The 23,766-nt window shown below is 43.4% G+C and overlaps 1 protein-coding gene across 3 annotated transcripts in view; it reads right to left on the bottom strand.

Annotated features, from left to right (window-relative positions):
- tspan15 (tetraspanin 15) overlaps positions 1 to 23,766 on the bottom strand; it is a 218,495-nt gene that overhangs the window by 146,799 nt on the left and 47,930 nt on the right. For 2 of the 3 annotated variants that reach the window (XM_041209469.1, XM_041209470.1), the window contains exon 2: positions 2,635 to 2,820. The exons of the other annotated variant lie outside the window; for it this stretch is intronic. In XM_041209469.1, coding sequence (XP_041065403.1) covers positions 2,635 to 2,820 — 186 coding nt within the window. The remainder of the gene's footprint in view (positions 1 to 2,634; positions 2,821 to 23,766) is intronic. 3 annotated transcript variants of the gene reach the window in all.

Raw genomic sequence — 23,766 nt, 5'->3', positions numbered from 1 at the left:
ACTCTTGATACTCTTTTGAGTAAACCTGTTTCCATCTGTTTCAGATGAAGTTACATTGTTTCATAGTTTGCCATTGTGAGATTTGAACTCTTGATCTTGGGGTTACAAGCCCAGTACCATAACCACTTGGCTATCATACCAGAACTTTTTATAAAGTTGGAAGGAAAGCTCTTAACGAGCTCCCTAATGACCTCAACAATCCCAATCAACATTCTGGAGGTTACCATTAATCAGAAACTGAATTGGACAAGCCACATAAAGACTGTGGCTGCAAGAGCATGTCAGAGGCTGGGAATTCTGCTGTCACTGTTTTACAACATCATCAGACTTGTAATTCCAGATTTTTAATGAACTCAGATTTCATTATCTGCTGTGGTGGGGTTTGAACACAGGTGCCAGGAGCATTACCCAGGGTCTCTGGAATACTAGTCCAGTGTCAATACCACTACACCATCACTATTTGGTGCCATCCCCACTTCTGACCTTATGATGGAGGGAAGGTCATTGATGAAGCAGCTGAAGATGGTTGGGCTGAGGACATTACCCTAAGGAACTCCTGCAGCAATGTCCTGGGACTGAGATGATTGACCTCCAACAACCATAACCAACTTCCTTTGTGCTAGATATGGTTCCAACCAGTGGAGGGTTTCCCCCCCTTATTCCCATTGACTCCAGTTTTGCTAAGGCTCCTTGATGTCACACTTGGCCAAATGCTGTCTTGATGTCAAGGGCAGTCACTCTCACCTCAGTTCTGGAGGTCTTTTATTCATGTTTGGGTCAAAGCTGTAATGAGGTCAGTAGCTCCAGTGGAACCCAAACTCAGCTTCAGTGAGCAGGTTATTGCCAAATAAGTGCTATTTGTAGCACTGTCAACAATACCTTCCATCATTTTGCTGATGATTAAGAGTAGACTGATAGGGCAGTAATTGAATTGGATTTGTCCTGCTTTTTATTCTGTTTTTCTATTTCTTCATGTTGTATTCAATCTGTTATGTTCTTTTCCAATCACTTAATTTGTCTAAATGTTATAGCAGCTGCTTCCTGTCCTCCTCACAGCTTACTTTTCTACCTAACTTTGTATCAGCAAATTTGGTTACATTACATTCACTTCACTAAGTTACTGATATAGGCTGTAAATAGGTGAGGCCCAAGAGCTGATCCTTGTGCCACCCTGCTAGTTCAGAACTGCCAACCTGAAAGGAGTCCATTTAATTCTACTGTTTTCTTTCCATTGACCAATCTTCAATCCATGCAAATATATTGCCCTCAATCCCACAAAGCAGCCCACTTGATTGGCATCACATCCACAAACATTCACTCCCTCCACCACCGATACGCAGTAGCAGCAGTGTGTACCATCTACAAAATGCACTGCAGGAATTCACTAAGACAACACCTTCCAAACTCACAACCACTATCATCTAGATGGACAAGGGCAGCCGTTAGATGGGAACACCACCAACTGGAAGTTCCCCTCCAAGTCACTCACCATCCTGATTTGGAAATATATCACTGTTCCTTCACTGTCACTGGGTCAAAATCCTGGAAATCCCTTCCTAACAGCACTGTGGGTACCTACACCACATGGATTGCAGCGGTTCAAGAAGGCAGCTTGTGCAGTTAGGGATGGGCAAATTATGCTGGCCCAGCCAGCGAAGCCCACAGCCTATGAATGAATTTTTAAAAATCCTAAAATTCTTTGTAATAACCTCGAGTGGTACCTTAAGAAAATCCCAATATACTACATTCACAGGCTCCCCCTTATCCACTACTAGAAACAACTTCAAAAAACTCTTAACAAATTTTTCAAACAATAATTCCCTTTCATAAGGCCCTGCTTGTTTTGCTTAATCATATTATGGCTAAGTGCCCTGTTATTACACACTTAGTAATAGATTTTAGCATTTTCCCTACTACTAGATAACTAGCTACCTGTTTACTCTCTCCCTCCTGTCATGAATTGAGGGGTTACAATTGTTAATGATCCACAGGGATCGTTCTAGAATCTAGGGAATTCTGGAAGATCAAAATCAAAAGGCCTGTCTTAAAACAAATCAGATTTCTGTTTCCTATCCTAGAAAGTACTTCGTTAAATTCACATGAATTATCATTAATCAAGAAACTAGAGTAGCAAAATCATCTAAATTTTCACTATATTAAGCAGTAGCAAGGGCTCACTATCTGATGGTGCAGTTATAAAGCATATAATCATTTAAAATGTACTGGTTAATGCTTTTGGTAAAATGGGAGAGGGGGAATTTTATATAAACGTGCCATATGTTTACTTGATAACACAATAATTTCCAGGCTAATAAAGTTTATTCGGGCTTATATGTCAGGATTCTTTTGTGATGCAATCATGTTTTCACGAAGTGATTTCAGCCTAACCTTGTTTTGCAAGTTAAACAAATAAAGTATTTTTTATAATCACACAATAAATGGCACCAGTGCCAGGAAGAAAATTTGGACTTTGGACATGGTAATTATTAGCTTTTAGATGCAGAAGTTTATCGCCAAAATGGTACACATGACTTAGCAGTAATGATTTCACTTTATGTCATTATTATTCAGTCTGAATCTGAATGTAGTGTTTAGGAGGTGAAAAGCCAGTAAGACTGCACAAAAAAAACTTACCACTTTAAGAAGGCACAAGTTGTCCCGCAGAGATGCTAGAACACCAATAAAAGACACCACAAACATCAGAATTCCCAGCAAAATCAGGATTATAGCTGGAGCTAGAAAGGCACCTTGCAGTGTCTTGTATTTCTGCCTTTCAACTTCTGCATATATGCCAATACAGAGGATGAAACCTCCTATCAACTGAAAAATAGGAAAAAACAGGATCAACACTTTAAAAGTAAAGCTGTACAAAAAGAATCTTGTGCTAATTTCTACAAATTTTTCACATCACTATAAAGACTAACCGCATCCAAAAATTTAATACCTCTCCTACATTCTGGGGTACTTTGAGCAAACCTACTCTACACTCCAAAATGCTTCAACTTCTATTTATAGGCTTTAGCAACATCAGTTTTACATGCAAATGGTCACATGACTCCTGTATGATTTGAAGCCTGCATCTTTCACTCTCTTCCATACTGAAGTAGTACAGCCAAGCAGTTACTCTGCTTAGCCAATCAAGGCCCAACTAATGTGACGCGCACCCAGAAGCGCTCAGCGCTACCTGTGCAGGCGGGAATGGAGGGAGAGTCGGGGCCTGTGCTCTTTCACACATGTGCGTGAAAAAGCGCAGGAATCTCCCTGAGACATGGAGCTGCCTTAGGGAGATTAATTCAATAATAAAACATTGGATAAAAGAAAAAAGAACATTACTCAGACATGTCCCCTCATGTGGCATTGTCACATGAGCTGGGGCATGTTTATGAATTTTCATAAAACATTTTATTTAATTAATAAACACTTCATGAAATCTCATCCTACCCGTGGATAAGGTTCCATAAAAAATGAGGTGGCCGTCTGGGCTCTTCGCCTGCCCACTAACCTTGAGGTTGGATGGGCAGCCCTGTCAAATACTTCAATTAGATTATTAACGGCCTTAACAGGCCTTTGACAGTTCGGCGGGCGTGCAGCCGACTCCGGTGCATGCCAGCAGAACGGAATATCAGAGTGATGCGTTGCGACGTCAGGACGCACGCCCAACGTTACTGCATGTTGTTTTACGCGTCGGCATGTGGGGGAAGCTTCTGATGTGGAAGAGATGGGGTTACATCAGCAGTTGGGCTGAGGTAGGGGTGAGTTGGATATGTTAGAGAAGTGGAAGCAGATAGTTTGTGTGATGGAAAGCATATAGAGTCAGAAAATTTGTTTAAGATTGAAGGCATTTATTTGTTTTTTCAAATATTAGCCTCCTTCGTTACCAGTCACAATGTCCTTAACATTTTTTTGAATGAACCGGTTTCTTAGGATCAAATGGCTAAGTGTTCTCTTGTCTTTGATCCTGCAAAGCCATGGAGGTCTAATTACTTAAACAAATATAGGCCAGAACTGCCATGACACTGCTAGCTATGTGTGCACCTGAGACTGAGGAAGTCAATGCATCTTTCATTACGTTGTCAAATAATTGAGTTTTTTTGTTTGAAAAACAAATTTCATTTTGAGATATTCTCAAATTAATTACAAAGGCTTTCACTGCCACCCATGTTGATATAAAGCTCAATCATTCATAACTAATCACATTTACTATGTATATAGATCTAAGCTTTGAGAAAGAATTTTTGAGCAAAAATGTTGTTCTACAGTGCAGTGTATAGTGCCATATTAATATCCCAATATGATCCATGACATAATAAATAGATGACACTGAACGGAGTTTGAATTTTACAGCACAGAAACAGGCAATTTGTCCCAACAGGCCAGCGTTTATGCTCCACGTGAGTCTCCTCCCACTTTATTCATCACAACTTATAAATATATTCTTCTAGTCCCTTTGTCATAATGTACTTACCCACATTCCCCTTAATTTGATGTTTACCTGAACCACTCCCATGCGGTAGTGAATTCCGCACACTCACCACTAAGTAAAGGAGGTTCTTCTGAATTCCTTAGTGGATTCATTAGCCATTATCATAAGCATGCTTAAAATGTTGTTTTGGGCAGATTTTAAAAAGGAAACTCCTGGCACAAAACATTATATGCTGGGTGTGCACATCAGGAAACTAGGCGCACTTATTTAGCTGTCTCATAATATAAATGGACGGAAAATAGTGTGTGGGGCAAGTTGATCTTGTGCCCAATCCCAACACACATCCTATCATGCAAAGGTCCATGCTGGAGAGCCAAACCATAAAATCTTCCCCATGAACCTGTAAATGACACTGTGCAATATTACCATAACCACTTAATGCAGTCATATCAATGTTCTCAGTTTGCCATCCCCATGAATGCATTATCCATTTAAGGTAAGTAATTTAACAACTTAATTAACATAGCAGAGAAACACAATGGCTAGCAATTTCTGCATCCGATCATGACAGACATGTTCGGTGGTGAGATCGGAGAATCTCACCTGAAGGCCCTAGGTGGGATTTGCGACGACATGAATCCAAGAAGAAATTGTCCCCTCACCCGTCAAATCTAAAGCAAACATTGGTGTGAATTTATGATGGCATGATTTACAACTACCTTTAAAAGGCGTGCACCTTGTGACATCAACTTTGAGTGGAACTCGGAGATGAGTGCACACAACTTTGCGCAGCGGTCAATGATCCCAGTGCAAGGGAGTGGCTCTGCAGATTTGGGGGTGGGGGGGTGGGGTGTGGTCACAGGCGGGTCCCCACAGCGCCTTCATGGCTAGCTACCACAAGCGGGGGAAAGGGGACAGTGCCAGGGTAGGAACCTTGGGGATAGGGCAACAGCGCAAAGGTGAGGGGGGTAGGAAGGGGGAGAACGAACCTCAGGGCAAAGGCTACAGTGTTTGGTGGCGGGGTGGGGTCATGGCAGCACATACTGAAGTCTGAACACAAACACATGCCGGGGTGGCGGTGGGAGAAAACCGCTGCCAAAACATGTCAAAGATGAGTACTCTTTCCGTAGCTGAGGTTGTTTAGCTTGAGCTCAATTAAAATACTTGGAGACAAGCTAGTCAAGCAAATGTGCCCGCTCAAGCAACACCAATTCCTGAAAGTACCAATGATTGCTCCTCTACCCCTCACGCGCACACTTCAAACTTGATCATTCTGTAGTGCTATAGTGCTGCAGAACCATTGGGTGACTGGACAAGCTTGGGGGTCCTCTTGGGAAATGTGGCCATCGAACACTGATGGAGGGGTGTGTTCCTGGTCCCTTGCATTACATTTAACTTGAAGTGTCACCCTTATAGTCCAAACAAACCACAAAGCCTTAGAGCACAGGTTAGGAAAATGCCTGCACCTGAGGTGAGAGGTCAGGAGGCAGTTAAGCGCCCAAAACTGTTGTCAGTCATGTGGTGTGGGGTGGTGCTGGGTGGGGGCATGGTGAACCATCATGCACACTAAACACGTGGTGGCCTGGACTCTCTGGCATGCATTAAAGGGGCTTGAGAGGCAGCCGTAGGCTGTGACTTGACCAAAAATGGTCCTTAGGAGATAATTGCTGACCCTTGGGTCTCTCTGTTTGATATTGCAGTAAGGAGACCATCAGGAACATGGGAGTCTAGTGATCTCACTGTCTACCTCATTGCCTATAAGCAGGAGAGGGGGGAGAAGAATGAGATGGAGACGCCTGGCCCACCAAAGGGAGGAGCAGAATCCTTAAAACCATGGGACGCAAAAGAACCCCACCATCGTTCATAGGCACATCGCTAGACCTGGGGCCTTTAGACATTGCATGTGCTACCTGCAGATGAGCAAGAATCCGTGTCGCTGATGCCTGCCCATGTCAAGGGGACTGGTCATGTACATGTGCCATTTTCTGCAGGATTTGGCACCATGGGGACTCAGAGGGCATCCACTGCCAGTGGCAGTTAAAGTTACTGCCGCGCTCAATTTCTATGGCTGTGGTTCCTTTCAGGATTCCACTAGGGACCCGTGCGGGGTCTCGCAAGCCTCCACCCACAAATGTATTGAGGATGCCACAGATGCCCTTTTTGCCAAGGCACACACCTATGTCAACTTAGATAGGAATCAGAGAAGCCAGGAAGCAAGAGCGCTGGGATTTGCTGAGATTCCCACAGGTACAGGGCTGCCATCGACTGCACCCACATGGCTCTTAAATCTTCCTGGCAACAAGCAGTCCAGTATGTGAGCCACAAAGGTCTCAATGTTCAGCTGGTCTGCGACCATAAACCAAGGATTATGCAGCTGCAAGCAGGGTTCCCTAGATGTGTCCATGACTCATACATCCTCAGCAGGTCTCAGATCCCCGACATCTTTCAGAGACCACACCGGATGTAGGACTGGCTCCTCAGGGGACAAGGGCTACCCACAAAGGATGTGGCTGATGACACCCATGCGGTGGCCTCAGACTCCTGGTGAAAGAAAGTACAATGAGGCTCATGCCGCAACCCAGAGTTTGGCTGAGCAGACCAATGGCATCCTGAAAATGAGGTTCCGGTACCTGGACAGATCTGGTGGTGCACGCTAGCACACTCCCCAGAGGGTGTCACGCATCATAGTGGCTTGCTGTGTGCTGCACAACCGGGCGAAGCAATGGGGGGAGGAACTGGACGATGAGGAGATGCAAGAGCAGCATGTCTCCTCTGATGAGGAGGAAGGAGAAAGGAATGAGGATGAAGTCATCTTGGAAGGTGAGGACGCAGGTGATGAGATCGTTGCACTGGCCAGATGAGGCACACGTACTCGTGAGGCCCTCACTGCCACAGCATCCCAGGAGTATGATGACATTCCGGAGATCTTCACAATGCATTTGGGGACCTCTGACACCTGTCTGGCTGAGGGCAGTGTACATAGACTCTCTGAACAGGCTCAAACAACAGAGACATCATAGAGACCTGCAGGGCCTTGGCCAGCTTTTGGGGTCAAGCTGTGTAGCAGTGGCACTCTGCTTGGCCTGCAGAACTTCAGCTGCTGAGTTCACAGGAAGGGTGGGTTTGGATGGGCCGGACACTCCCGGAGTTACCTGGGTGGATGGTCTGGGGTGTGCATCTGCTGATCCTCCTCCCTATGGATGCTCGATAGCCCCTGGCAAGTCACTTGAGATGAAGGGGAAGCTGGAGTAAGCTCTGGATCCCCCCACCCTCCTCATCTGCCTCACACTCTGCAGGTTTCTGGCCTCCAGCAGTCCTCAAAGTGCCGGCACCCTGGGAAGTCTCTGCCTCCGTCTGCTGTGTGTCAGACAGTACAACGTGCTCACCAGATTGTGACCCTAAGGTTACTCTGGAACTAGGTCCCACCGAGGTGTGTGTCTCTGCGCTGGTGGAGAGTGTGGGTGAGTGCTGCGACAAGTCTTCAATTGCAGTGTCTGCGGATTCCTCTTCCGTGCTGTCCTCGGGGCTGGAGACGATGAACTGCCTCGTGGACCTCCTTAGCTGTTTCCCAGATGTACCTGCGAAAGCAAGGAGAGATAATTAGTGCATGGCAGGGGACTGTGGAACAGGGGAACTCACTCTCAGGATGGTTGTCTGATGGATGTTGCACTGCTGGATCTTCACTTGGTTGAGCAGCGCCGACCTCACTGTCAGCACAGGAATGGTGCACATTGTCACTGGCCAGCTGGATGGTTCTATCAAAGACTGTAAGGACCATTATGGCAGATATTCCTCCACCAGTCTGTGACCGCTTCATTTTGTTGTGTGCCAGCTTGTCCTGCACGAATACAGAGATAGTGTAAGCTGGACACCTGCCTGGCCAGATGAGAAGGCTGCCTGGCATGAGTGGATGCTGACTGGTGCCATGGACGGGATGAGGACATGATCCACAGGGCAGCTGAAGGTGTGTGAGGGAGAGAGTGAATGGTGATGTCGCTTGAGCTGTGGCTGTATGATGAGTTTGAGTGTGTGAGAGTTGAGAGTGATGAGAAAAGTGACTTAACCTGGCGGAATGGAGATCATCATTCATCCTCTTTCGCCACTGGGTGGCAGCCCCCTTTTGGAGAGCGCTGGTGCTGACCATCACCTCCACTGCTGGATTGGTCACCTTGGATGAGGTTCTTGCCCAGGATTGGGGGAGGGAATATTGTGGCAGGCCTCCACTGTGTCCAGTAGGTGCTTGTGGGAGGCATCGCTAAATTTGGGGGCAGCATGTTTCCTTCTGTTGGCAGCCATCATTTCCCAGCAGCTTCCTATTCCCTGGAGAGCTAGCTCTGTGCAGGGGCAGCCTTTAAGTATGGCGCCTGGTTTAGTGAAGGCCCGACGTCACAGCAGGACGGGTGAGTCAGAGATTCCCACCAGAAATCCAATGTAAAACACATGCCCCTCAATTTTTTAAACAAACTGGCACACGATACAGCAGAAAAGCCACCATGGCCATCGGCGGGTCACACCCCGATTTCCCCACATGACATCTGACTTTGTCGATTTGTTGGACAATTCCGCCCAATAAAAATGCACCAAGCATTTGTATAATGATATAATAGTTTTTTTTTAAATTTATTAACGGGATGTGGGCTTCGCTGGCTAGGCCAGCATTTATTGCCCATCCCTAGTTGATCTTGATGTGGTGATGGTGAACTGTCTTCTTGAACAGCTGCAATCCACATGTTGCAGGTACACACACAGTGCTGTTAGGAAGGGAGTTCCAGGATTTTGACTCATTGCTTTCCATCCATCATATACTTTTTTTTAATTTGTTCATTCGGGATGTGGGCGTCACTAACTAGGCCAGCATTTATTGCCCATCTGAATTGCCCTTGTTCAGAGGGCATTTAAGAGTCAACCACATTGCTGTGGATCTGTAGTCAAATGTAGACCAGACCAGGTAGGGACAACAGGTTTCCTTCCCTAAAGGACATTAGTGAACCAGATAGGTTTTTACAACAATCAACAATGGTTTCACGGTCATCATTAGACTTTTAATTCCAGATTTTTATTTAACTTAAGTTGCACCATTTGCCGTGACGGGATTCAAAAGGCATTATCCTGGGTCTCTGGATTACTAGTCCAGTGACAATACCACTGCGCCATTGCCATAGAACTAGTGCAGGCACAGCACAGGACCTTTACTACCAGTGCTCCTATGGCACTGCTTATAGTAAGTCAGTGAATACAGTTTATGACAATAACAGTGCTACACCTCATGCTACATAACATATTATCAATTCAATTGTTTTACATGACTATGTATGTAAAATTCAATTTTATTACATGGATTTGTTCTAGTATTTTCAATTGTCTTATTCTGCCAAATTTGAATGTGAGTCTTCTTATTTTCAAAAAATGAACTTTCCTATGTGATCCCTTACCACTTTCAAAATACAATGCACAAACCAAGATGCGCCTTTGAAGTAACTACCTGTGAATGGACAGTACTTGGGATGGGAGCCAGCTGCGATGGGCATGGTCCTCTGTTTGTAGTACTGGGATTTGAAAGAACTAGTGGTCCAGGAGATTGATAGAATTTCAGTAAGGATGCCAACATTTCAAAGAACAAAGAAAAAAGAAAAAGTACAACACAGGAACAGGCCCTTCGGCCCTCCAAGCCTGCGCCAATCATATTGCCTGTCAATCTAAAACATTTTGCATTTCCACAGTCCATATCCCTCTATTCCCATCCTATTCAAGTATTTGTCAAGCTGCCTCTTAAACACCACTATCGTACCTGCTTCCATCACCTCTGGCAGCGAATTCCAAACACTCACTAACCTCTGTATAAAAAACTGGCCCCGCACATCTCCTCTAAAGTTTTCTCCTCTAATCTTAAATCTATGTCTCCTAGTAATTGACTCTTCCACCCTGGGAAAAAGCTTCTGACTATCTACTCTATCCATGCCACTCATAATTTTGTAAACTTCTATCAAGTTGCCCCTCAATCTCTGTTGCTCTGTTGAGAACAATCCGAGTTTCTCCAACCTCTCCTCATAGCTAATAACCTCCAGACCAGGCAGCATCCTGGTAAACTTCCTCTGCACCCTCTCCAATGCCTCCATATCCTTCTGGTAATGTGGCGACCAGAATTGCACGCAATATTCCAAGTGTGGCCTAACCAAGGTTCTATACAGCTGCAGCATGACTTCCCAGCTTTTATACTCAATACCCCTGCCAATGAAGGCAAGCATGCCATATGCCTTCCTGACTACCTTATCCACCTGCGTTGCCACTTTCAGTGGCCTGTGGACCTGTACACCCAGATCCCTCTGCCTGTCGATGCACTTAAGGGTTCTGCCATTTACTGTATTACCTGTATTAGACCTTCCAAAATGCATTACCTCGCATTTGTCCGGATTAAACTCCATCTGCCGTTTCTCCGCCCAAGTCTCCAATCGATCTATATCCCGTTGTATCCTTTGACAATCCTCTTCACTATCTGCAACTCCTCCAACCTTAGTGTCGTCTGCAAACTTACTAATTAGCCCAGTTACATCTTCCTCCAAATCATATACGTATACTACAAACATCAAAGGTCCCAGCACTAATCCATACGGAACACCACTAGTCACAGCTCTCCATTCAGAAAAGCACCCTTCCACTGCTTCCCTCTGTCTTCTATGACCAAGCCAATTCTGTATCCATCTTGCCAGCTCACCTCTGATCCCGTGCGACTTTACCTTCTGTACCAGTCTGCCATGAGGGAGCTTGTCAAAGGCCTTACTGAAATCCATGTAGATAACATCCACTACCCTTCCATCGTCGATCATCTTTGTCACTTCCTTGAAAAACTCGATCAAATTAGTGAGACATGACCCCCCTTTACAAAACCATGCCGTCTCTCACTAATACACTCATTTGCTTCCGAATGGTAGTAAATCCTGTCACGGAGAATCTTCTGCAATAATTTCCTTACCACTGACGTAAAGCTCACTGGCCTGTAATTTGCTGGATTATCCCTGCTACCCTTCTTAAACAATGGAACAACATTGGCCATTCTCCAGTCCTCTTGGACCTCACCTGTAGCCAGTGAGGATACAAAGGTTTTTGGCAAGGCCCCAGCAATCTCCTCCCTTGCCTTCCTCAGTACTCTACTCTAATATTCTTCAAAAGCACTGGGAGAATTCTTTGGTCTGATGTAACTGTGGAAGAGGTCTCTGAAATATGACAGAACTGGGGGATGAATTGCAAAGTTCGATTCACTAGTGGTTTTCTCGTGCACATCATCAGTAAGAAGAGTGTGAGGGCATGTACAAGCAGCATTACACTGAATCTGGATAAACTGGTTTGTAAATTTAATGAGAAAAACTCAGCAGGTCCGGCAGCGAGAAAAACAGAGTTAACATTTCAAGTCCAATGTGACTCTTCTTCAGCTATGGGATTAATCAATAAAGGCGGATGGGCTTCCCCTCAACTTTTATGATGGGGGGGCATGAGGACACTGATATGGCATTAAATTCAGCCCCAGGAGCATGATAGAATATTCCCTAATTGCCTGGATGAATGCAGCTCCAACAGTTCTCCAGTTTTACACCATCCAGAACAAAGCAGCCCGCTTGATTGCTTGAAGTGAAGGATGTGTTGCTATTCGCTCCCTCCACTACTGGCACATAGTGACAGCAGTGTGCATCAACTACAAGGTGCACTGCAGCAAGTTACCAAGGCTCTTTTGACAGCTCCTTCCAAAGCTGCAACCTCTACCACCCCCAAGGACAAGGGCAGCAGGTCAATTGGGAACACCACCACTCCAAGGTGCTCTCCAAGCCACTCATCATCCTGAATTGAAACTATGTCGCCGTTTATTCACTATTGCTGGGTCAAAATTCTGGAACTCCCTTCCTAACAGGACTGTGGGTGCACCTACACCACATGGACTGCAGCAGTTCAAGAAGGCGACTCACCACTACCTACTCAAGGGCAATTAGGTATGGGTAACAAATGCTGGCCTAGCCACTGATGCCCACATCCAATGAAAGAATAAAAAGAACACAAGGACCGCAGTGGTTCAACAGTTGGCTCATCACCATCTTCTCACGAGCAATTATTATTGTTATAACAAGAGAATGCTGGAGAGACAATGATGTTCTAGAAGGGTCAAGGAAGAATCTATTTGGTTAGAGCTAAGAAACAAGAGAGGTGCCTTTACACTACTAGATGTATACTATAGACCAGCAACTAACAGGAAAGATATAGAGGTGCAAATTTGCAACAAAATTATGGTGAGGTGCAAAAACTATAGAATAGTTACAATGGGGGCTTAAATTATCCTAATATAGACAGAATAGTGTAAAGCGCAGAGGGGTGCAAGAGTTTCTAGAGTGTGTCAGGAGAATTTTCTACATCAATATGTTTCCTGTCCAATGAGGAGTGCTGGATCCATATGTCTCCAGGGTGCATATAATGTCTTGACCTTGTTTGTCCTTCACGGTGACGATGACCATGTTCATCATCTGGGGTAGGGTTCTGATGGGGACGTGGGTGACAGCTAAGCTTGATTTGTGCCCAGAATGTTCTGTTTCAAACTGAACAGGTTACCTCATATGATTGTTTTTTGGATGAGTTGCTGGCTTGGGAGTTCCAGTGCTGAATCTGGTTCTGGGGAATAAGTTGGACAAAGTGGGTCAAATGTTAGGGGCCAATGATAATGGTATCATAAGGTTTAGGTTAATTAGAGAAAGGAACAAAGAACAATCAAGAGCAAAAATAATTTAATTGCGAGAGGGCCAAATTCAACAGGATGAAAACATCAGGGTCAGATAAATTGGAATCAAAGATTGGCAGGCAAAATTTTAACTGAACAATAGGCTGCCTTTAAAAAGGAGATGGTTCAGGTACATTGCCATGAGAGTGAGTGTGAAAGGTAGGACAATCAAAGCTAGAACTCCTTGGATTTTGAAAGACAGAGTGTAAGATGAATCAGAAAAAGGGTGCATATAACTTCTTGGTCTTGTTTATCCTTTGAGGCAGATGACCGTGTTTATCATCTGGCTTGGAATTTTCTCTCTATATATTTTCTCTCTGCCTCTGATATACACTTGCTTTTGAAGGAGGCTGCATCATTTTTTAGGTTGTGTCAGGTGCAGTGATCCTGGGTGAAAATCTTCCAGCACTTGAGGTTGATATCAAAAGTCCTCATGAAGCCTTCACTGTCCTTGCAGTGCTTCCTTTGACCACCATGAGAGCACACCCCAGACTTAAGCTCTCCAGAGAAAATTCTCTTTGCTAAGCGAGTGCTAGGCATTCTGGCTACATGACCTGCCCAACTCATTTGTGACTGTCTCAATATGGTGTGGATGCTTGGCATGCCAGCTCAGGTGAGCAACTCATTGTCTGGTACTTTGTTCTGTCATCTGATCTTCAGTAGCTTCCAAAGGCAGCTCAAGTGAAAGTGATTGAGCTTCTTGGCATGTCACTGGTGCACAATCTAAGTCAGGCATGTGTACAGCAAGGTGGGCAGGACTATTGCTCTATAGGCTTTCAGTTTGGTAGGCAGATTTCTCTTAATTCCCAGACTGATGTTCGAGGTCTGCCAAAGGCTACACTTGCTTTGGCAATTTTTGTGCATGTCTCATCAATACAGCCTGAGAGACCGTGCTGCTGAGATAAATGAACTTGTCCAATGCTGACAGATTCTGGTCCTGAACCTTAGGCTCAAAAATGTTAGCTTCACTGAGGGTGCTGGAGCAACTAGTGGAATTGAAACAAACCGAGATGCTACAGGAGGAACATCCTGAATTGTTTCCTGACTCTGTAGTAACTAGATCTCAGGCCCATAAAATTAGACAGGAAGGGGAAGAATCTATGAAAAAGGGAGATGAAGCAGAAATTCTGTTCTCTGACACAATTTTCGAAAACTTGAGCAAAAAGGTGGAAGGTAAATAAAATGAGGCTGACATGTTTAGTCCATCTTCTTCAGTAGAAATGCAACAGACTACTCCTAAATTGAGAGAGCTGTATCAAACAGCCTACTCAGAGACTGAATCAGAACCAATACTTGAGTGTGTTATTATTTAAAAGACAAAGTGCTAATGTGGAAATGGAGACCACCTCATGTACCAGCAGATGAGGAATGGGCAGTAGTTTATTGGGTGGCACTTCCATCTGGGTAATGTAACAAAATTTTATGAGTGGCTCACAATATTCCAATGGCAGGTCACTCAAGTATTGGGAAAACACAGGCTAAAATAATGAAACACTTTTTATTGGCCAGGATTGCATAAAGACATGGTTAAGTTCTGCCAGACATGTCATGCATGTCAGGTAGTGAGGGAAACCCAATCATAAATTGAACCTGAAACTTTAATTCTGATACTAGCTTTTGAACAACCATTTAGCAGGGTCTTAATAGATGGTGTAGGACCACTACCTAAAACCAGAAATGGGAATCAATACCTTTTATAATTATGGATGTTTCGACAAAACTTCTTGAGGCAGTGCCTTTGGAGAAAATTACAGCTAAAGCGATAGTGGAAAGTTAGTTCAATATTTTTTTCCCATGATATAGATTACCTAAGGAAATACAATCAGATTAAAGCTCAAACTATATGTCACAATATGTCACAAATATTCAAAGAAATAGAATAGCTTGGGAATAAAACAAGTTAAGTCTTCAGCTTATCATCCATGGTCACAAGAATCTCTAGAAATTTGGCATCAAAGTTTAAAGACCATGATTAAAGCCTATTGTCAGAAATATCCTAATGATTGGGATAAAGGAATTCTATTTTTACTGTTTGCCATTAGGGATGCTCCTAATGAATCAATGGGATTCAGTCCTTTTGAAATGATCTTCAGGTATAAAGCGAGAGGACACCTTAAATTAATTAAAGAAAAAATTATAAACCAAATCTTAGAGACTACACTTCTGACCTATGTGTAAAATTTCCTGGAGAGGTTAACCAAATTGCGAGAGTTGACCAAAGAGCATTTGAAAATTGTTTAACAAATAAAAAAAGTTGGAGCAGATAAAAATGCCAAAGCTCAAAACGTTGTCGTTAGAGAGAGGTTGTTAGTATTATTACCTATCTCTGGTGGAGCATATCAAATCAAAAAGAAACTCAATGATGTAAATTGCATACTGAGTACTCCAGACAGAGGAAACAGTCAGCCAGTGTGTCATGTTAATATGTTAAAGCAATTTTATGACAGGGAAGGTAGTCAGGATATGAGTGTATTTACAGTAGTAAAGGAAATAGTCATGAAACAAAAGATATCAGAACACAGAATGAATCAGAAGTCCAAAATTCTAAAGTTGACCCTCCAGTAATCAGATTGAATAGCACAGAGGTGCTTAAAAAGTTAGATGTAATATTAAGCTATCTTCTAGAAAACTGTTGAGATGACTTATGAAAGCTATTACAAACTCATGAACTAATTTGTGTGAATAAGCCAGGGGAGCATCTTTGGTCATACATGAAGTTAATGTAGCAGGAGTGTTACCCATAAAGCAACATCTTTACAGACTAAATCTAGAGAAGTTAGCCCAAGAGAGGGAAGAGATAAGAGAGGGATGAGATCAAGTTCATGATGGAAAATGACCTCATTGAACCAAGTCACAGTAGCTGGAGCTCACCTATTGTAATGGTCCCGAAACCAGATGTGTCACAGTGATTACGTATTGATTATTGCAAAGTTAATGCAGTAACAAAGGAGTCATATCTAATTCCAGTGTTAGAATGCTGTATTGAGAAGATTGAACAGGTACTGTTTGTTACAAAAATTGATTTATTGAAGGGATATTGGCAAGTTCCATTGACCGATATGGCTAAAGAAACACCAGCTTTTGTAACCCTGGATGGACTTTATCAATGCAAAGTCATGACTTCAAAGTCATGCTGGTGAAAAATGCACCAGCCACGCTTCAAAAATTAACCAATAAGGCCACTGAAGGATTATACAACTGTCCTGTATTGACTGATGATTTGGTTGTGTTCAGCCAAACAAAGAAGGAATATTTACAACAATTGAACAAATTGTTTGATCGGTTACAAAGAACCATTCTGGTCTTGAACTTGGCAAAAAGTGATTTTGCCAAAGCCAACGTAACTTATTTGGGCCACACTGTGGGACAAGGCCAAGTAGCACCTAGAGAAGCAAAAATAAGGGCTTTCTTGGATTTTCCAGAGCATCAGACAAAATGAGATGTTTTGCAAATTTCAGCACTGTAGTGGCTCCCTGAAAAGCTTGTTAAAGATAGGCAAGGCATTTGAGAGGACAAAGGAGTGTCAAAGTGCCTTTGATAGCTGGACTACTGTGATAAAAACAAAAAAACCTGCGGATGCTGGAAATCCAAAACAGGTAATTCTGTTTTTGTACTGACTACTGTACTGGTTTTAGCAGTACTGAATTATGCTAAACTGTTTAAACTGGCTGCTGTCAGCAAGTAGGTGTTGGTGCAGTTTTATTACAGGGGGATGGGATGGGGATTGAACGGCCAGTCAGTTGTTTTTTTTTTCTGAAGTTCAATTATTGCCAGCAAAAGTACTCAACTATGGAAAAATAGGTTGAGTTTGGCGTTAGCTCTACAAGATTTTGAAATCCACATCTCTAACAACCCTGCTGAAACTATTATACATACAGACCTAAACCTCTAAACCATCCTGTCAAAATTTCATACCAAGAATCTGAGACTTTTTCTCAGAGTTTAATGCTGTAACCATTTAATCTGTAAATTATTCATGTAGCAGGAAGAGATAATATCCTAGCAGATGCTTTATCAAGAGTTTAAATGTGGAGGAACATGGATGTAGTGATCAGAAGGGACTTGTGTAAAATATACTTTTTTTAATTGAAAAGTTAGGTATCCTTGTACATTTGATGCAAATTCATTGTTCTCTATAATTCAGGTAGAGATAGTGATAAGATGGGATTGTTTAAAAGAAATGAAAACTCCCCTTAAAGATGCCCTTTTCATTTTTTCCTACAAGGAGGTGTGAACAATGTATAATATAGTGTGTTAAGAAAGGTGAAAATTGTTTGTGTTTCATATCGGTTTTATGAACCTTGGTGTCTGGGTGTTACAGCCCCAGAAGTTAAAAAGATGGGTTAAAAGGGGCTGAAAGTTCAGTTATTGTATTCAAAGTAGAAAAGTTTTACTGTTGCCTAACAACAGTGATCCAGGGACACCTGGACAGAAAAGACAGGAATTGAGAGGGGTAAGGGGGATCAGACTGTGCGCCAGAGAGAGGGGATAGGGATTTTTAAGTTCTCTGAGAAGGGACAGTAGTTAACTGAATAATCAATTATGGGAGTCAGCAAAGTGATCAGTTTAGTGGAGATGTCAGGAAACTCATTTGTTTGTTCTGTTGAAGAAAACTGCGGTTTTTGGGTGTATCAGGGAGAGATACAAGTTGGATGAGAAGCATCAAGTGAATGCTCAGGAATTCACTGGATGAAAACCGTTTGCAACTTTGCCAGTCCTAAGCAAGAAGCCTGTGTGTCAAGCTGGTGGTAACTCTCCACTGGTTTATGTATCTGTAAAGATATTGCTGGGGTAAAGGAATAGTGGGAATTTGAATTGTCATCTTGTATTTGGATTGAGATCTTGCCAACATTTTTGAATGGGATAATACAGTTCACCTCCTTGTTTCAATAAATATCTTACTCTTTGTATCAGCAGACTCCTGTGAATTTGTTCAGTAACTTCCCTCCACGGTTTCTAAAAAAAATAGGATACACCAAGCCAAGTTTTACTCTGGGATCTGATTAGTCCAGTAGTAGGAGCAGCTCGGATCATAACAGCATGCATTGGAGAACAAGTCCATGCTACATTGCATGTCCAGCTCTGAAACAGTTGCTAGAGCACATCTATCCATTTTCACACAGCTTCACCTGGTGAGGGTCACAGTAGCAGCAAGCTGAGCAGGGCTGGCCAGACTTCCCTTTCCTCAGCCACAGATTCCAGCTCCTCCTGGGGGATTCCCAGGCCAGCCAAGAGATGTAATCCCTTCAGCATGTCCTGGGTCGGCCTCGAGGTCTCTGCCCAGTGGACCATGCCTGGTACAGTTCCAGCGGGAGCCTATTAGGGGGCATACTTATCAGATGCCCAAACCACCTCAACTAGCCCCTCTCGATCCGGAAGAGCAGCGACTCTATTCAGAGGCTCTTCCAGATTGCCAAACTCCTCACCTTGTCCTGAAGAGTACGCCCAGCAACTCTGCAGAGAAATCAAATTTCTGCTGCTTGTACCTGCAATCTTATCCTTTCGGTCACAACCCACTTTTCATGACCATAGGTGAGAATGGGGACATAGATCGACTGGTATATGGAGAGCTTCGTCCTAAAACTCAGCTCCTGTTTCGCCACCGCGGACCAGTAGAACAACCACAGAGCTGCAACCGCTGCACCGATCCGCTGGTCAATCTTATGCTCCCCCTGCCGACATTTGTGAACAAGAACCCGCGATAATTGAACTCCTCCACTAAGGGACACTGTTCCCCCTCACCTGGAGAGAGCAACCCACCCTTTACTGGGAGAGTACCTTGACGTCAGATTTGGAAGTGCTGATCCACATTCCAGCCACGTCACATTCAGCAGCGAAAAGTTCGGGTACATGCTGGAGATAACAGTTGGATGAGGCAAGAAGCACATCATCATCTACAAACAGCAGGGATGCCACCCTCAAGCCCCCAAACTGGATACACAGCTGCGCCTTGATATCCTATCCATGAAAATCATGAACAGGAGTGGAGACAAGGCACACCCTTGGTGGAGTCCAATGCCCACCCTTAATGAATTTGACTTAACGCTGAGAGGGCGGACACAACTCTCACTCCATGAGCAGAGGGACCGGATAGCATTCAGAAGTGGCACCAGCACCTCATATTCCCAATGCAGCTCCCACAAAATATCCCGAGGAACACGGTCATAAGCCTTCTCCAGGTCTACAAAACAGAGGTAGACAGGATTAGCAAACTCCCACGAACCCTCGGCCTCTCCGGGAAAGCCTATGCCAGAGTGCTGGAGAGGAGACTTCGTCTGTCAGTTGAACCTCAGGTTCAGGAGGAACAATGCGGATTCCATCTTGGCCGTGGAACAGCAGACCAGTTCTTTGCCTTCTCATGGCTATTTGAGCTAGAGTACAGTCATCATCAAACAGGAAATCATGAAGTATGCCCTTGGAGATCTTGGTCTTTGCCCGGAGTTAACTAAGATTGAGCAGCTTTCCTTTCAGTGGTATTTGATTTTGACACCAGGATCACCATCACGGAAGGCCTCAGGGGGCATGGCATATATTATCTACCTGACATCTATAATATAAAAGTGAGAAGCAGGCTGATTATAGAAAGCTCAAGGCGTGAGTGAAAAAAAGAGCAGCAGAGTATAAGAAACTGGTAGACCCCATAAAAGACAAGCCAAAAGTCTTCCATAGGCATATGAATAATAAAAAGAGGAGTAGGACCGATTATTGACTAAAGTGGGGATTTATTTCATGGAGGCAGAGGGCATGGTGCAGGTACTAACTGAGTACTTTGCATCTGTCTGAGGAAGATGATGCTGCTCAAGTCATAGTGAAAGAGGAATTAGTTGAGACACTGGATAGGCTAAAAATTGATAAAGCGGGTCGAAAGGCTGTCTGCACTCCAAGTTGATAAATCACCAGGACTGGATCACAGGCATCTGGGAACATGAAGTGAAGCTGAGGCGGCACATGCAATAATCTTCCAATCCTGATACTGGTGCAATCGACCTGAAACATTGACTCTATTTCTCTCTCCATGGATACTGCCTGACCTGCTGAGTGTTTCCAGCATTTTGTTTTTATTTCAGATTTCCAGCATTCATAGTATACTGCTTTGCAATCCCCCAATCCATGGGTGATGCCAGAGGACTGGAGAATTGTAAACATTACATCCTTGTTCAAAAATGGGTGCAAGGATAAGCCCAGCAACTATAGGCCAATCAATTTAATCTCAGGGATGAGAAGCTTTTAGAAACAGTAACCCAGGACAAAATTAAAAGTCATTCTGGGCTAATTAAGGAAAGCCCCAGCATGGATTTATTAAGGGAAAATAGTGTTTCACAAATTTGATTGCATTTTTTGATGTGGTAACAGAAAGGGTTGATAAGGGTAACGTGGTTGACATGGTGTACATGGATTTCCATAAGGCATTTGATGTGTCACATCACAGGCTTGTCAGCACAAGTGAAGCCCATAGAATAAAAGGCATGGCGACAGCATGGAGAAAAAGTTGGTTGGGTGACAGAAAACAGTAGTAGTGAGCGTCTGTTTTTCGGACTGGAGGAAGATATATAGTGGGATTCCTCAGGGATCAGTACTTGGACCACTGCTTTTCTTGATCTATATCAATGACCTAGACTTGGGTATAAAGGACACAAATTCAAAAATTTACGCAGCACAAAACTTGGATGAATCGTGCAACCATGAGAAGAATAGTGATAGGCTTCAGGAGGCATAGACAGGCTGGTGAAATGGATGTACATGTGGCAGATGAAATTTAATACAGAGAAGTGTGAAGTGATACACTTTGATAGGAAGAACAAGGAAAATCAATATCAAAAAAAGATGCAATACTAATGAGTGGAGGAGCAGTGGGACCTGGGGGTATATGTGTACAAATCACTGAAGGTGGCAGGACAGGTTGGGAAAGCAGGTAATAAGGCATCCAGGGTCCTGGTCTTTATAACGTGAGACATAGAGTACAAAAGTAAGTTTGTATTGAACCTTTATAAAGCACTGATTTGGCTTCAACTGAAGTATTGTGTCCAATTCTGGGAACTACACTTTAGGAAGGGTGTGAAGGCTTTAGCGATTACACAGAAAAGATTCATGAGAATGGTTCTGGAAATGAAAGACTTCAGTTACCTGGATAAATTGACAAAGCTGGGGCTGTTCTTAAAGGGGAAGCTCAGAGAAGATTTAATAGAGGTGTTCAAAATCATGAGGGATCTGGACAGAGTATATAAGGAGAAACTATTCTCATGTGTGGAAAGGTTGAGAACCAGAGAACATCAATTTAAGATGAATGACAAAAGAACCAGACGTGACATAAGGAAAAGCTTTTTTTACGCAGTGGGTGGTTAGTATCTGGAATGAGAGTGTGGTGAAAGCATATTAGATTGTGGTTTTCAAAATTAAATTTGAAAATTATCTGAAGAGAAAAGGTTTGCAATGATATGGGGGAAGGTGGGGGAGAGGGACTAGCTGAGATGTTCTTCAGAGTGCCAGCCTGGACATGATGGGCCAAATGGCCTCCTTCTGTGCTGTAACCATTCTGTGATTCTAATTAGGGATGGGCATTGCCTGCTGACCTTGCCAGTGATACTCACAGCCCATGAACGAAAACAAAAAAGATGCAGCATGCTATATAGTGCACTTCAATGACAAGCTAGACAGTGGGATGCTGTTTTCACAAAGCCAACTGAGAAGCAATATTTGGATATTCGAGCTTAACTACACATCTTACAGTCACCTGAAGTCACGACACCATTATCACATAAGTATCAACGGGCACATTTAGTTTCACTGTTACTTTGGCAGGAAAATCTGAAAGATTACTTTGTGTGACAAAACTGAAATATTTAGCTTAATCTGAAGTCGGAGGTCAGGAACTCCCATTTCCTGATGAGCCTTCTGTGCAAGTGCTGGCCAGGAAATGGCCACACATGCGCAGTTCAGGGTTTTCATATCTACAGGCTGAGGGCTGGCATGACACACCTGCGCAGAAGAAAATAAGTAAAAACAATGTGAAATGCAGGTCAGGTGATCTGAACCAGAATGCCATTGCCGAGGAAGGTCTCCCAAGGAGCAGGACGCAGGGAGTGGGGATAAGGAGAGGTTCCAGAAGAAAGTCTCAGGCAGGGACAAAAACAGGGATCAGAAAGAGGTCCCAGAAGCCAAGTTAAAAGAAAGGAACAGGGAAATAGGCTCCTAGTTAAAGAGAGAGCTGCAAGGAGCAGGCTTGAAGTGAAGCGGTTTTGAGAGAAGCCTGAAGATCTGAGGGACAGCCAAAGGTTGGTTACTCCTTAAGGTGGGCCTTTTGGAGCAGTTGTATTCTGCTTGGCATGGCTGAAGATCTGAAATTGTGCTTGGAAGTTGAAGCTTGAGTGTTCATTTTTTCTTGTTTAATAAATATTTTATTGTTTTTGTGAAAAGTTCATCAGCACACTCCTGTGAATTTGTTCAGTAACTTTCCTCCACAGTTTCTAAAAACAAGGTTAGGATCTATCAAGCCAGGGTTTCATTCTGGATTCTGACTCGCCCAGTAGTAACAGCAGCTGAGATCGTAACACCTGTAAGAGTCCAATATACGTAGTTACATATTCTGACCAAATCAGGTGACTTTCCAAACTTTGCATATGTTTAGAGTATTTTGCACTGTAGGGTGAGTACCACTGGTTGCATCTATGTTGTGCACCTATGGTGGTGAGAGCAGATTGGTTTAAGTGTGTATTTTCTTTTGTTTATTTTTACCAATACATTAAAAAATAGAAGCACAACACTGAAATGTTGAAGAAATTGCTAACCTTTTACCTTCAGCATTTTAATGGAAAAGGGTCAGTGTCAGCAGCCATAATAATGTCCAGTGTCTTAACCTTCTCAAGGGCAATTAGGGATAGGGAACAAATGCTGGTCTTACTGCTCGTGATGGTCACATCACATGAAAGAATAAAAAAAATGCATAAGTACAAAAAAAGCAACACAGCTTTAGAAGTAGCACAGTGGTGTTCTGTTTTCATTTAAACATTTTCACATTGAGTTTCATGTCTCAATGAGGCTGAAATGGGAATGGGAATTCTCAAATACAGACTGCAAATCAACAGGCAATGGCCTGTTGTCATAGCCTCAGTACTGGAATTGTTGCTTTCTTGGCCACAAGTCGCTTATGTCTGAGCAAGAAAATCAACATCAATGCATCTCCAAGTGCAAGTCCTTCTGGGATGTACAGTATGCTACAGAAAGCAACAAACTTAGACACTACACTGTTCTGCATTTTAACACAAATCACATTTATCACACTGGATGACTGAACAAAGAACAAAGAAAAGTACAGCACAGGAACAGGCCCTTCGGCCCTCCAAGCCTGAGCCAATCATATTGCCCGCCAACTAAAACATTTTGCACTTCCGGGGTCTGTATCCCTCTATTCTCATCCTATTCATGTATTTGTCAAGCTGCCTTTTAAACACCACTATCATACCTGCTTCCATCACCTCCTCTGGCAGCGAATTCCAGGCACTCACTACCCTCTGCGTAAACAACCTGTCTCGCACATCTCCTCTATAGTTTTCTCCTCTCACCTTAAATCTATGTCTCCTAGTAATTGACT

This window comes from Carcharodon carcharias, chromosome 17 (genome assembly GCF_017639515.1).
Source record: "Carcharodon carcharias isolate sCarCar2 chromosome 17, sCarCar2.pri, whole genome shotgun sequence".
NCBI lineage: Eukaryota > Metazoa > Chordata > Chondrichthyes > Lamniformes > Lamnidae > Carcharodon > Carcharodon carcharias.
This window is presented reverse-complemented; position numbering and strand designations above follow the sequence as displayed.